Source organism: Crocuta crocuta, unplaced genomic scaffold (genome assembly GCF_008692635.1).
Source record: "Crocuta crocuta isolate KB4526 unplaced genomic scaffold, BGI_CrCroc_1.0 scaffold50, whole genome shotgun sequence".
NCBI lineage: Eukaryota > Metazoa > Chordata > Mammalia > Carnivora > Hyaenidae > Crocuta > Crocuta crocuta.
Genome location: NW_027527428.1, coordinates 7,000,971 through 7,015,272, shown reverse-complemented (window position 1 = coordinate 7,015,272; position 14,302 = coordinate 7,000,971). Strand labels below are relative to the sequence as shown.

The following is a 14,302-nucleotide window of genomic DNA, read 5'->3' as shown; positions in this document are numbered from 1 at the left end:
AATCCACTAGTATAACAATCAAAAGGGCCAAAATGCTCTACCCCAGTACACTACTGAATTAGTTAGGCTATAACTTTGGCCTCATGCAACAGAGTCCAAAGTAGCAACGGCTCAAAGGGGGTGGTTATCTCTCTTTCGTGGAGCAGTGCGGGGGAGGCAGTCAGGGGCTGGGAGGGGGGCTATGCTGTCCCACGTTGTCCAGGGATCCAGGCTCCTTGCAGCCGGCCCTTCCACCCCTGCCACGGTCCGCATGGCCCGAGACGGCTTCTGCCCGTGACCTCTACGTTACAAGCAGTAGGGTGCAGCACCGCTAGACACAAGGGAGGCTGGGAAGTGCCACCTTTGTCCTAGGCAGCCGTATGTGCTGGCAAACTTTGGGAGACAGAATAAATGAACATTAAGAGACAAATAGTAACCTTCCCCATAACTGTTTAGGGATATATCCATATGTGGTAAACCTTTAAAGGGAAGTAATGAGGGGGTGCCTGGGTGCCTCAGTCAGGTAAGCATCTGACTCTTGATCTCAGCTCAGATCTTGATCTCGGGATGGTGAGTTCAAGCCCTGCCTTGGGCTCTGCGCCGACTCAAGAAAAGGAAAAGTAAGGAAGCGATAAAATCTGGCTAGTGGTGATCCCAGGACAGCTGTGAAGTGGACAGGAAGGTAGACTTGTGGAGGGGCCAAAGAGGGTATCTAAGTTAATATTCTGTCTTGAAGCTGAACGGTGGGGTCATGAGTGTTTATTATTCCCTGTGAAAACACACATTTGAGTTTCTTTCATATCCTATCTTGCATGCTAACATTTCATAAAAATTACATAAATAATAAAAAGGTTATAGAATGGATGCATGATTTCTATAAAGGAGAATGAATGGCCCTTACTGTTCTGGCTTTGAATTTAAGTTCTCTTTACCCAGTATTCCCTCTTCTTCCCCTCGTGCCTGGGGCAGGGGCTGGCGGGGGGAGAGCCTTATCTAGTGGTGCCCTGCGTGCAGCTGAGGAATCAGCTTCTGCTCTAGGACAGAAGGTCCTTGGTGTGTCCACAAACGTGGTTGCCTTACGCCCTCTCCCAGCAGCTGGCAATTCTCCCTGTGCACAGCTCCACCCTGCTTGGCATTACTTGCTTCCTCCTGAGAAGGCCCTTCCCAGCCCTCCTGTCTACGCATTCAGCCAGCAGACACATGGTGAGCATCGCCAGGTGCCAGGAATTCACAGATGTATCGGGCCTTTCTGCCTTCTCTCCCTTAGTCTTCCGTTCCCAGGTGTCCCTCAAGGCCCAGCCTAGAGGCCACTTCCTTCTTGAAGCCCGCCTAGATTTCACTGGTCCTACCGGCCTCTGCCTCTCCTTCCTCTCGCAGCATTTCCTCTGCTCCTTTAGAACGTTAGATTCTCTTCGCACTGACCGCGTGCAGTTCTAAACGGCGCAGGCCCAGGACGCAGACCCCCGCGCCCTCTCCTAGGAGCTGTGTGCCTCTGCGGTCCCTCGTGAAACGGAGGTGCGAGCTCCTCCAAAGAGGGTCAGTGTCCAGCTTCAACGGTTAAGCCCTGGTCCCTGTGGCCAGGGTACCCAGCACACGCCCCGAAATCGGTCCCAAAGCGTAATCACTGGAACAGAACCCCCCCAAGTTCCGCTCTTCTCCGAAAGGCGTCGCGCTGCCCTCTGTCTCTTGGCCGCCACTGACCTGGTCCTCCACCCCCTTGCATGGCGAGGCTCGAGAGACCACATCCGCGGGAAAAGCATCCTGAGGCTCGGGACAGACGCGGGACCCCAGAGCCCGGCACACCCGCGGGGAGCCTGCTCTCTGCAGGTCTGGGGCCCCGCCCCGGAAGCCCGCACCGGCTTCTCATTGGCTCGCGATCCTCCGAGGCCCGCCCCACCAGGCCACGTCGATTCCTTCCTCTCGCCCGCTCCGCAAGACCCCGCCTGCCCTTCCAAGACCGCCTCTCATTGGTGTTCGCCCCGCAGAGCCCCGCCCCCGTGCCGTCACTTCCGGGGAAGGGAACCTGTGGAAGGCGGAAGTGTTCGCGCAGAGGTGGCAGTGCAGTCGGGCTGAGGTGTCCCTGGCTAGTCCCTGGCTACTCTTCCGCGTGTGGCTGTGGGGACTCGGAGGCGGTTAGCGAGAGCGAGGGGTGGGGGGCGATGCCATGAGGCAGCCGGAAAGCCTGCTGAGGTCTGGAGGTTGACTGTCCAAGCCGCCTTCCCGCGAGGCCGCCGCCTCCAGGCAGCCGCCCGTCCCCCTCAGGGTCTCGCATCCTGCGGTCGTCCAGCGCCTGGGACCCGGGCTCCCGGGCCCTAGACACCGCACTATGACCGCGGCCGCCGCCTCCAACTGGGGGCTGATCACGAACATAGTGAACAGCATAGTAGGGGTCAGTGTGCTCACCATGCCCTTCTGCTTCAAACAGGTGAGTCCAGCGGGGCAGGGGTCGCCCCTCGCCGCCGCGAGCTCGCCCGGCCCAGGGTCCGCCGCTCACGGGGCGCGGGAGCCAGGGCCGGTGGATGTGCGGGAGAGGCCCCGGAGGCTTCCCTCCGTAAACGGCGCGCGGTGGCGGAGTTTCAGCCTCGGCCCGAGAGTTCGCAGTCAGTAACCTCAGCCCCCAGAGCAGAGCGGCGTGGTCCTTCCCGGGGAAAGTGGCCACAGGATTCGGTGCTATTTTTCTTTAGGATTATAATTATTTTTTTAAAGATTTTATTTTTAAGTAATCTCTGCACCCAACGTGGGGCTCGAACTCAGGACCCTGAGATCAACTGAGCCAGTCGGGCGCCCCCTGTTTATGATCATTTTTAAAAACTCTGACCCGACTGCATTTGTACTGGGGGGGGTGGGGGCACAAGTCAAGTCCTTCAGGCTGGAACTAGATTGGGGTGTTGGTTCTAAGGTGGTTACAGAATTTGCCAGATTGTGGGTGTCACGATATGTAAATGTTACCTCGGTTGAAAAGATCGGAAATCTATTTAAAAATAGGTGTCGGGCATTAAAGACCGGATGGAAAAAAGTCACCATTTTTGAGATGTGGATCCATTTAGCTTCTGTTTATATAAATCCACAAAAAAAATAGGTGTTTGGTTCTTTAGAAGAGGAATGTTGGTGAAATTGTCAAATTGGGCAACTTCTTTCCTAAAAATGAACTTCTCAGCCTCAGTGCCTGGTGGATGGAGTTGCGGCTCCCCCTGCCCCACTGCTTCCTGGAGGACGGAGGGGGGAAGGGGGAGGGCAGGGCAGGTGGCTGGCAAGGCGGCACACACCATTCTTGAGTGATGAAACCAAATAGGTAGAAAAATGAAAATAAAATGGACATTTTGGAACTGAAAGTGACCATCAGTGGTTGGATTTTAGATTAACAGACACTTTACATTTTTCATGCTGAGCATCTTTTGGATGATAATAGCACAGTTATGTTTTTAATCTGGAGATTTTTTAAAATTTTAATTATTTTTCTTTTTACATTTATTGATTTTTGAGAGACAGAGACAGAGCACAAGTGGGGGAAGGGCACAGGGAGAATGAGACACAGAATCCAAAGAAGGCTCCCGGCCCCGAGCTGTCAGCACAGAGCCTGAACCAGGGTTCAAACTCACAAACTGAGATCATGACCTGAGCCGAAGTCAGATGCTTAACCGACTAAACCACCCAGGCGCCCCTTATTTTTAAATATTGTTTATTTTTGAGAGACAAGAGACAAAGTGGGGGTTGAGGGGCAGAGAAGGAGACAGAATCTGAAGCCGGCTCCAGGCTCTGAGCTGTCAGCACAGAGCCTGACGTGGGGCTTGAACCCCCCACTTGAACTGTGAGATTATAACCTGAGCTGAAGTTGGACGCTTAACTGACTGAGCCCCCCAGGCCCCTAAGAAATTTTTGTTTTAAGTAGGCTTCATGCCTAACGTAGGGTTTGAACTCATGACCCTGAGATTAAAAGTCACACGCTCTACTGACTGGAGCCAGCCAGGCAGCCCTGAATCTGCATTTCAATTCTTTTTTTACTTATTATTTTTTAATGTTTTTATTTATTTCTGAGAGAGAGAGAGACAGTGTGAGCAGGGGAGGGTCAGAGAGAGACGGAGACACAGAATCTGAAACAGGCTCCCAGCTCTGAGCTAGCTGTCAGCTCAGAGCCCGACGTGGGGCTCAAACCCACAAACCGCGAGATCATGTCCTGAGCCAAAGTTGGACACTTAACCAACTGAGCCACCCAGGCGCCCCTGCATTTCAATTCTTAAAAAAATGTTTATTTGTCCAGAAAGAAAAATAGAGAACAAGTGAGGGAGGGGCAGAGAGGGAGAGGATCCCAAGCAGGCTTTGCACTGTCAGCGTGGAGCCTGATGTGGGGCTTGAACTCCCGAACTGCGAGATCATGCCCTGAGCTGAAGTTGGACGCTTAACCGGCAGAGCCCCCCAGGCGCCCCTGAGATGCTTCATCCCCCACCCGGGGCCCACCAGCCTGCAGACTCCCTGGCCAGGAAGAGCCCGCAGCCGAGCAGCGGGGCGGGGGGGCACAGGCACGCACGTGACCGTGGGGCCTGGCGGAGTTGGGACGCTGCTGTCGCCTGGATGCGGCGGCGCCCCCGTGGTGGCCCTCGGCCGGAGCGCAGCAGGAGTGCTGAGTGTCCAACAGCCATGCCGTTTAAAAAAGTTGGTTTGGAGTTTTTCTTGTTTGGTTGGTGTAGTAACTTCAGTCCTTTTCACAAAAATGGACATTTTGCTGAAGCATCTCATACCAAGAAGCACCTACTCAGTGCTTGTGCTGGGTTGTCAGGAAGCGAGCGCACANCCTCGCCGGCGCCCCCCTCCCCGCCGGCGGCCGCCCTTCACCTCCAGGGCTGTACGTCCGTGGCGCCTGCGTGCTGGCTTTATGGACAGAATCATCCTGCTGCGTGCATTTTAAATTAAAAAATTTTTGTTTAACTAAATTTTTTGAGAGAGAGAGAGACAGAGCACGAGTGGGGGAGGGTCAGAGAGAGAGGGAGACACAGAATCTGAAGCAGCTCCAGGCTCTGAGCTGTCAGCACAGAGCCCGACGCGGGGCTCGAACCCACGGGCTGTGAGATCTTGACCTGAGCCGAAGTCGGACGCTTAACCGGCTGAGCCCCCAGGCGTCCCGCTGTGTGCATTTTAATGTCCACCCAGTCGTCTGTTACACAGATGTGCTGCCACTTCTTCCTTTCCCTGCGCCAGGCGGCGGCGCCCTCTCTGGAGCTCCGTGGACACCTGTGCACGGGCTTTGCCGATGGCGTGCGTTTCTCTGGGTGTTTCTCTTTTGGTAGAATCGCCAGATTGTAGGATGTGTTGTATGTTTGTCTCTGGTAGACGCCAGTGTGACGCTTGTTTCTTCAGCTTTTATTTTTCTTCCTTTATTTTTTCCCCCTGCGAGTACGGGTAAGGCACTTAGATCACACAGGAAAAAAGGGAGCAGGAAGGAAATGGCATCTAAGCGTCACCCAAAAGCTCTTGCCGGAGTCCCAGGCGAGGTGTAGCCCCCGGAACCGAGTCCCCATTGACATTAGAAACTAAGAAAATTTTACAGAAGTCTGCTCACCGCAGCATTCGGGCTCTCGTACGAAAGGAGGGCTCTCTCTACAGGGGTCCTGAGTCGTAGCAGGGCCCCCGGTGCCTCACTGGCCTGGAGGGCCCGGGAGTCAGGGAGGAAAGATGGCTGGATGAAAAACAATACAGTCAAGGGGGTTCTCGACTGGCCTGCCCTGTAGGGGCACCAGCCTTCAGGTTTTCCCCTGCTCTCAACCTCGAAACCCATTCCCAAGAGCCTGTGCTTATTTTATTTATTTTTAAGATTTTTTTATTAGCATGAGCAGAAGAGAGGGGGAGAGAGAGAGAGAGAGAGCGAGCAAGAGAATGTTGAGCAGCCCCACACCCAGTGTGGAACCCGACTCGGGGCTCAATCTCACGACCCTGGGATCATAACTTGAGCCAAAATCTAGAGTCAGACGCCCGACTGACGGAGCCACCTGGGCGTGTGACCTCGTGTTTATTTTTAAAAATGTAGCCCTTTAGCCGCTCCCCAAGGTTTCATAGTCCCTGCCCTGAAGCTGTTTCTGGAGCTTTAGAACAGGGGTAGGTCTGCGGCCCACGTCGGCGGACAGGTGTTGAGGGAGCACGTGGCACTTCTCCCGGGGGGGGCGGGGGGCAGCTACGCGTGCAGTCGCTGGTCAGACGGTGTCTCTCAAAGTCCTAAGAAAGATGTAAATGTCGTTTTTGATCTCTTCCTTCCGGAACGTGTTCACCACCCGTAGCTGCTGCTCTGAGTGGCTAGAAGGTGGGCGCCCGTCAGGGGGACGCACAGAGCTGGGGAGGCTGCTCGTTGGCAGCACCTCGCTGTTCATGAAGACTCAGGCCACGGAGGAAACGGCGTCCGTGGCACTCAGGGTCGCACCGCGTGTGGCCACCACATGTGGGGAGTTGCCCCCTTCCGTGCTGGGAATTGTCACCCGTGGGCAAAGAAGTGAGGCAGAGCCGGGGTGTTGCATCAGCGAGGTGGGCGGGCGGGGGAGGCCCCCATCCCGTGACCGTCTCTGTCTCTTTCCCCCCCTCCAGTGCGGCATTGTCCTGGGGGCCCTGCTCCTGGCTTTCTGCTCCTGGATGACGCACCAGTCCTGCATGTTCCTGGTGAAGTCCGCCAGCCTGAGCAAGCGGAGGACGTACGCCGGCCTGGGTGAGGAGGCTGGGCTCCTGGCGGCGCCCGGCGCGGTGCCCGGCGCGGCCCGGAGCCCCTCGTGGGCAGCGTGCGTTCTGGCGCTGGGCCCTCACTCTCACTCCTTTTCATCCGCTTGATGCTTCCAGGGTTCCTTGAGCAGCACTCCTTTCCCTTATTATGAAATGTAATGCGGTTTTTAAGACCTGTTCTAGGAACACACGCTTTACCATCGAGGGGACACTCGTGCTGCCGCCCCCCTTTACGCAGATACCTGTGGAGACTGTCCCCTTCCAAACGCCAGCGGGACCCATGTCCCTAGCCCCTGGGCACGCTCGCTCGTGGTCTGCCTCTCCCGCGCTCCCCGCGCCTGCCCTCGGAGCCACGGCCCGAGGTCTTCCGTGCTTCTGCACCCTGAGTGCCACGGGGCAGACGGTCACGGGGCTCTGGCTGGTGGCGGGGCTCGCGCTGGTGGCGGGCCTGTCACCTTCTCCCTAGCGGTTCTGTTTCCCGATGCTCTGGGTTGTAATTTCGTTTCCTTTTGTTGCATCTTCCTTTGATTTGGGGCAGGGATGAGGAGGCCGCGCTTTCTTCTTCCTTTTCATCCGGACCCTTCCCACGGCCACTTGGCTCCACTGGTGGGCCCCCTATTTCCCGCCGTCCCCAGGCTGGGGTGCGTCCTGCGCTGTGGACATCTGGCGTGGGGGCTGGCAGGAGCTCGGCAGAGTCCTTGGGCTCCGGACCAGAGTCCCCCTTCCCCCAGCGTGTGGCCAAGGCGCCGGGCCGCTCGCGTGCTCACGGCAGAGAGGAGGCTGCAAGGGGACGTGTGTGCAGGTCGCAGGGACCACATAGAATACACACATCCACAGGGCCCGCGCGTCGGCTTTGGGCAGTGCCACCTTGGCTTCCTTCCAGTTCGTCGGCTCTGCATTGGCGCCAGGCTGCCAGCATCGGCTCTGACCTCGGTGCCCAAGGGGCACCTCTTTCTCTCCTCCCCAGAGAGAGCCGTGCTGTCGGCTGTTGTTGTCGGAGCCACTTGAGGAAGTGGCAGTGACAGGTGAACGGCCCGCAGCCCAGCGCGCACCGTGGGCGTCGGGCAGCTGTGGGGGGCAGGGATGCGGGCAGACGGCCTTCGGCCAGGCCTGGAGACGGTGCAGGGCTGGGGCGCACTAACGCTCCGCGGCAGGGGTGGGATGTGCGTGCGGGCCCAGTCGGGAGTCTGCGACGGTTCACGGTTTGGTTCCACGGTTTGGTGAACCCTGCTGGGGTCACCTGCTGTGACCTGTGCGTAGGCAGCTGCTGGACAGCGAGTCCTGCTGGTTGGGAGCTAGAGCACCGGGTGGGTCTTGCTGCTGTTACGTTTGTGAGTTTGTGGTGTTGGCTGCTCACTGGCCACACTGGCGAGTCTCATCTGCTTCTTACCTCCTTACCTGCTTCCTCGCCCTGCGCAGGCTGCTTCGTGTAGACTTTTCTAAACCTTGCTTTCAGAAGACAGACAGAGCTGTGCGCCAGTCGGCCTCCTCCAGTGGCCAAAGGCCCCGTGAGGCTCCCTGAGCCCAGACCGTGGCCTCTGGCTGGTGCCTCCAAGCTCTCGGTTATGAGCATCAGCTGCTTTGGCGCTGTGGCCGTGGTCTCGTCATCTGACCTCCCCGGGTCCTGGTCAGCCTGCTGCCCGCTCCGGGCCCGGGCTGGGGCCTGCAGGGGGCCTGTCTGGCCAGTTTTCTCCCTGCCTGTCTTCAGATGGGTGACTCACACGCGTGGGTACGTGGCTTGGGAACGAGGGTTGTAAAGTCAAGCCTTCTGATGCCCAGGGGTCTTTACACCCTCATTTATCTGACAAATGATTTACTGTCCTCTGTGTAGGTGGCACTGCGGACGGAATCAAACGCAGTCCAAGGCCCGGCTCTGGGGACGGTTGGGTTGGGGTCGCTGGTGCCGGGTGGCCGTCTGGAGGAGATGTTGGACAGCTGGAGGAGAGAGCGGGAGTGCGGCCGGGCTCCCGCGTGGGGGCCGGTGGTCCGAGAGCTCCGTGTCCACGGCAGCCTCAGAGCTGAGGGCCGAGCAGGGTCCCCCAGGAGGAGCTGCCAGCCCGGCTCCGGGGAAGGACTGGGAGAGCCTCCTGGCGCCAGTGCCAGCTCCGCACAAGCGCGCTGGTGAGACTGGTGCGGGGCCACGCCCACTCCTTGTCCCCAGCAGCGCCGGCCTCTTAGCTGCCGAGTGCCCGTCCCGGGGGCAGGGCCTGGCCTAGGAGCGCTGGTCCACACCCGGGCACGCTTGCTCGGAAACCCCTTGGTGGACACCTGCCAGCCTGCTGGGGCCCGTCTGGCGCTGCGCTTCCACCCGTGAGGGGCCGTCCCGGGCCCCCCTCTGCCCTTGCAGCACCGCGCCGGGAGGGAGGCGGGGGGTGGGGGCCGCTCGGCATTTCTGTTTGACACTCGGGGTTGGAGGTTGCCGAGGGATCTGCACTTGAAGTAGGGGTGGCGTGGGTAAAGAAAGGGGTGAGTGGGGAGGCCGGGAACTGGGGCAGCCCGTTAGGACAGCCCTCTAGAGGGACAGTACCTTCTAGGAAGATACTTCCTAGAATACCTTTCATTTCCTCGCTGTCCAGGCTGCGGGTGCGTTCTGGAACTTTTTCTGGCAGCCGCCCTGAGCGTTTGGAACACGCTGTAGACGCTCAGCCTCCTTGTGCAGAAGCAGGAGTGGGAGGGCCGCGAGCAGGGCCCCTCTGAGGGGCACGGAGTTCTGTGTCAGGCCCCGGGCTGTGCTGCCTGACGGCGTCCTTGGGGCCCTTGGGGCTCCTCCCTTTGCTGAGAGCAGGCCTTGAGCTCCTGGCTGCTGTCTGAATGGAGTCCTTCGTTTGTGAAGGTCTCAACTTGGCCTTGAGTCTCTGGCAAGGAGTCAGACAAGCCTGAGAGGCCAGCGTGACCCTCAGGGCAGGAGGCAGTTTCCGCTCCCCCGCCTTCTGCCTGCTCAGGCTCCCCTGCTTTTGGGAATGCCGCGCCTCTTCCGACGTTATTTAAAAGTGGCGAGTGTCGTTTGGACTCATTCACACCAACTGGCCTGCATGTTTCCTGCTCTCCGAGTCCCTCGGAGCAGGAAGCTGGGCCGTGGGGTCACACAGGCCCCTCTCTGGCCCCCCTGGGGGGTGGGAACTTGCCTGGACCGTGGGGGCTGCAGGGTTCCGGGCCACAAGGTCCCAGGCTGCTGCTCGGTCCCGGGAAGGGCCTTGTGGAGCCAGCTCTAATCTCCCACGTGCCCAACGCAGTTCTGTTGTCGGGAAGGAAGGACAGTTAGGTCGTCTCCGCCCTGGGACACAGTGTCCACAGGCCCGGCTCCTTGATTGTCTATCGGACACAGTGTCCACAGGCCCGGCTCCTTGATTGTCTATCGGACACAGTGTCCACAGGCCCGGCTCCTTGATTGTCTATCCAGAAAGGGGGCAAGTCTGAGACTTCCTGTCCCCTCGCACCCGGACGGCCCCACTGGAAAGGATTCTCCGAGTTTTCTTCTGAAGTCACAGAGAGTGAACATTAGAGCCCTTAGCCAGGTCCCTTTGGCGTGAGCTGTGGAAACGGGTGCGCCGGGGTGACCGAGAACCCAGACCTGGCACTGTCTGCCCTGTCCCTGCCCTCCCCCTGCCTCCCTCTGCCTCCCCCNTCTCAGAGGCATTTTTAATGGTGCACTTTTCATGTTGTTGGCTGGGAGCTGATTCTCTGTTTCTGCCCTAGCGCTGCTCGCCTACGGAAAAGCGGGGAAGATGCTGGTGGAGACCAGGTAGGTGGTGCAGCCTCGCCGGCCTGACGCCTGCTGCCCTTCGCCGCCTGTGCTGAGGAGGAGCCTGGGGACGGCAGCGGCATGAGCCACGCACCTCAGATGTACCCTTGTTTAGAAGGTTATCCTGTTCTGAAGTGTCGCTTACTGATTAGTTGAAAGTTGGATTTAGTGTTCTCTTAAAATGGTTAGTGTTGAGGGTGAAAGTCTTATNTCGGCAGAGTGGCGCTCGCTTGGCTGGCCCCCCTCCTGGCCCTGCTCCTGATGCCCCTCCGCCCCCAGCCCCCCATGCCCCTGCCTCAAGGTAGCTTTATGTTGGAAATGTCATCTCTTTCTCCCTTTGGAGTAAAGTTTGATGAGAAGAAAAAATTGCTGGGAAAGTACCTGTTAGGGAACCGTGAGCGCAAAATTAGTCTCTCTGAAAGCAGTTGATTATTGTTTTAACTGGAGGAGCATCGCGGTAGCTCCGGAGAGAAAGTGCGCGGCCCCTGTGGAGAGAGGAGCTCAGTTGTTCAGTGTTCGTTGCGAGTAGAGAGCGCCCTGCACCCAGCACCCCCAGCCTGCACACTGGTGGGCACCAGCCGCCACCACTCTGAGCCCGGCCTCGGCGGTCGGCGGGGACTCCCGGGTCTTGGCCAGGGGCAGGGCCAGTGGACTCCCGCTACGCGGTGGCGTCTTATCCCAGCCGCGTCCTCCGCAGCACGATCGGCCTGATGCTGGGGACCTGCATGGCCTTCTACGTTGTGATTGGCGACCTGGGCTCCAACTTCTTTGCTCGGCTGTTTGGGTTTCAGGTAAGACAGGCCCGGGCCCAGTGCACCGAGTGTCCATGGTGGCTCCTGTGGCGGCTCCCGTGGCGGCTTGGTGGGGCCACAGCTTGGGCCTCCTGTGGACAGGAAGGCAGACAGGACGCCCCGGGGTTACGTGGCACGTTGGTACCTCTGGGGTCCTCCAGGGAAAGGCCTTCCCGGCGTGCTCGGCTCCCCTAGGTGACCGGCACCTTCCGCGTGTTCCTGCTCTTTGCTGTGTCCCTGTGCATCGTGCTCCCGCTCAGCCTGCAGAGGAACATGATGGCCTCCATCCAGTCCTTCAGCGCCATGGCCCTCATCTTTTACACCGTGTTCATGTTCGTGGTGAGTGCCGCCGCCCCACGGCCTGGCCTGGCCCCCAGCTGCCTTCTGGGGATGACGGGAATGTGCTGGAAAGCGGGGAGGTGGTAGTTATCCTCGTGAGCCTTGGAGGGGCACACAGGCCGCCCGGACTTGGAGGTGTCGATGGCGGGAGAGGCGAGTCCTCCAGCGCAGGGGGCGTGGCTGGTTTCCCCGGAGACAAAGCGTGGATGCCCCCCCATTCTACAGAAAGACATTTTGTGTGCAGTTCGTGATCTGGAGTCATGGCGCCAGTGTTTCGTCACAAGGGGGCAAGTTGCTTTCTAGAGGAGCGTGTGTGGCCAGCCAGCTCCGGGGGTCCATGTGGAGCTCACGCTTAGAATGCTTGTTTCCTGCTGCGCACCTGGAGGGCCCGAGCGGGAGCCCCTGGGAGCCGAGCCCCGGGCCTGCCCGTTCACAGCGTAGGCTGGAAGTGCCCAGTCCTGAGCGAACGGAGTGGGAATCTCGCAGTGGGCTTTCCTCGGAACTCCGAGCGCGGGTGGGTGTTGGCAGCACCCCCCCACCCGCCATCGTGAGGGCCACCCCTGCTCTCTAGACAGCCTGTCCTCTGTGGGTTTTTGTTGTTGTTGTTGTTCTTTTTAAAAACTTATTTATTTGAGAGAGAGAACACAAGAAGCGGGGGAGGGGCAGTGAGGGAACGAGAAAGAATCTCAAGCAGGTTCTGTGCCATCAGTGTAGAGCCCAACATGGGGTTCAAACTCACAAACCCCTGAGATCATGACCTGAGCCGAAATCAGGAGCCGAACACTTGACTGACTGAGCCGCCCAGGCGCCCCGGTTTGTCTTTTAAAATGTGTCTGGGTCGGGGGTGGCTCCTGGCTGCCTCACTTGGAGGAGCGTGTGACTCTTGATCTTGGGGTTGTGAGTTCGAGCCCCGCGTTGGGCATAGAGCTTACTTCAAAAACAAAACAAAAAAGTGTCCAGGTTGGGTTTGGAAGAACCTTACCAGTTTGGGGACCACCCTGCCCTCATGTCCTTTGGGGGCGGCTGCCTCGAGGGCTGGGGGGGCCCAGGGGAGCACGTGGCCGTGGTGGGGTGGCCACGCCGTGTGTCCGTCCATGCTGTGGTCCACGCCGTGGCCCCAGGGTCCCAAGTCACACCCCATCCGTGTGTGCGCTCTGAGCCGTGTCTTGTTCCCACGCAGATGGTGCTCTCCTCCCTCAAGCACGGCCTGTTCGGCGGGCAGTGGCTGCAGCGGGTCAGCTACGTGCGCTGGGAGGGTGTTTTCCGCTGCATCCCCATCTTCGGCATGTCCTTCGCCTGCCAGTCGTAAGTGCCGGCTGCTCCGAGGGGCCCCGGGCGCGGCTGTGTCTCCCGGGGGCGGGGGTCCTCACAGGGAGGTGGGCGTCGTCCGTTTTCTGTGATTGGTGACGCGGGCCACCAGCTTGTTGTGTCTCGTTGCGCTGAGCCTCGTTCCCCTCCAAGTCGAGGGAGAGAGCCGTGTGTATTTTTATCAGGAGGGAACTCAACTTCATTCCTGGGACGTGCTGCCGGCAGTACTGGGGACAGTGCCCAGTTCGCCACCCCCCTCCCCGAAGAGTTGGCGGTGGGGAGCCCAGAACAGCCCAAAACCATCTGATTCACACAGTCCCGAGCATTTTGCCAAAACCGAGCTGTTCGTGTGAGAATATTTAAAAGGAAATTGCACAAACATTGACTTCCGACTGTCGCCGGGGCGCCTCCGGAGGGGGGTGCGCGTGCGCGAGTGTGCTTTCTCTCTGGCACGCGGGGCCCTGTGAGTGCAGATCAGGCGATTTCCATAATTCCAGCAGCGTTACCGTCCTCACCGAATGACAGGAGCCAGTGATTCATGCCCGGGCGGAACGGTAACCCGCTCAGAAGAGAGGCGTAAATCCGGCGCAGACGGGAAAAGACCATCGGTGCGCGGGGGGGCTGGCAGAGCGAGCCCCCCCCGGGGCTCCAGTGGGCACGTGCTGTGCCAGTCGTAAACTAATGTGGCAGATACACTCGCTTGTGCTGCTGTGTTTACACCCACACGCGAGATCCAAACCGTCGTTTCCCGCTCGCTGTCTCTCTTGGCAGCTCGCGCTCCACCAGCACGTGCTCCTCTCTTGCTGTTTAATGTCCCCATTATAACCGGTGACAGACGTTATGGTCTCTTACCACGTACCTAGTTACCGGTTGTCCTTTTTGCCTGTGAGTTTGCTTTTTAAAAAATAAACCCGGGGTTGGGCGTTTTGGTGGCCACGTCGTGCAGCGCACAGCCTTCGGGTCGGGTTCTTGGGTCAGATGATAGGTTCCGGAAGCGTTGCAGGTCCCTGTCTTGTTCTGCTGCTCGCGGAGGGCGTCGGCCTGCAGGTGCGCCCACGCTCCCCCCAGCGAGCGGCTGGCGGGGGGGCCGCAGCGCTTTCAGAGCTCGGCGTAACCAGGTTGCTGACCTCCCCATCCTTAAAAACACTTGCATTTGCCAAGGGCAGAGACAGAGCTCTCCCCTCCCACTGCACCTCTGCACCAGAGTGCGTGCGGGACAGGGGCTCCTGCCCGCCTTTGTCGGGTGACCGCTAGGGGACCGCCAGGCCCTGCGTGCGTGACTGGTCTCCTTTTCGCAGGGACAGGCCATGTCTCTGCTTGGCTCTCGCTCTCTGGTCTTACTTCATAGTAGGAGGACTTGGTGCCGCGCCCCTGGGCCCCGAGGCCTGGAGCAGCGGCCGAGAGAGCGCTGAGCACAGAGGCCTGGTCCCCACGAAGACCGCTTGGC

The 14,302-nt window shown here is 59.0% G+C and overlaps 1 protein-coding gene across 1 annotated transcript in view; it reads left to right on the top strand.

Moving 5' to 3' along the window:
- Positions 1–2,023: 2,023 nt before the first annotated feature.
- The window catches only part of SLC38A10 (solute carrier family 38 member 10), a 39,765-nt gene continuing 27,486 nt past the window's right edge, over positions 2,024–14,302 (top strand). Inside the window, exons 1-6 of the mRNA XM_077755425.1 lie at positions 2,024–2,404; positions 6,547–6,664; positions 10,372–10,417; positions 11,115–11,208; positions 11,404–11,547; positions 12,728–12,852. Coding sequence (XP_077611551.1) covers positions 2,306–2,404; positions 6,547–6,664; positions 10,372–10,417; positions 11,115–11,208; positions 11,404–11,547; positions 12,728–12,852 — 626 coding nt within the window. The 5' untranslated portion in view covers positions 2,024–2,305. The remainder of the gene's footprint in view (positions 2,405–6,546; positions 6,665–10,371; positions 10,418–11,114; positions 11,209–11,403; positions 11,548–12,727; positions 12,853–14,302) is intronic.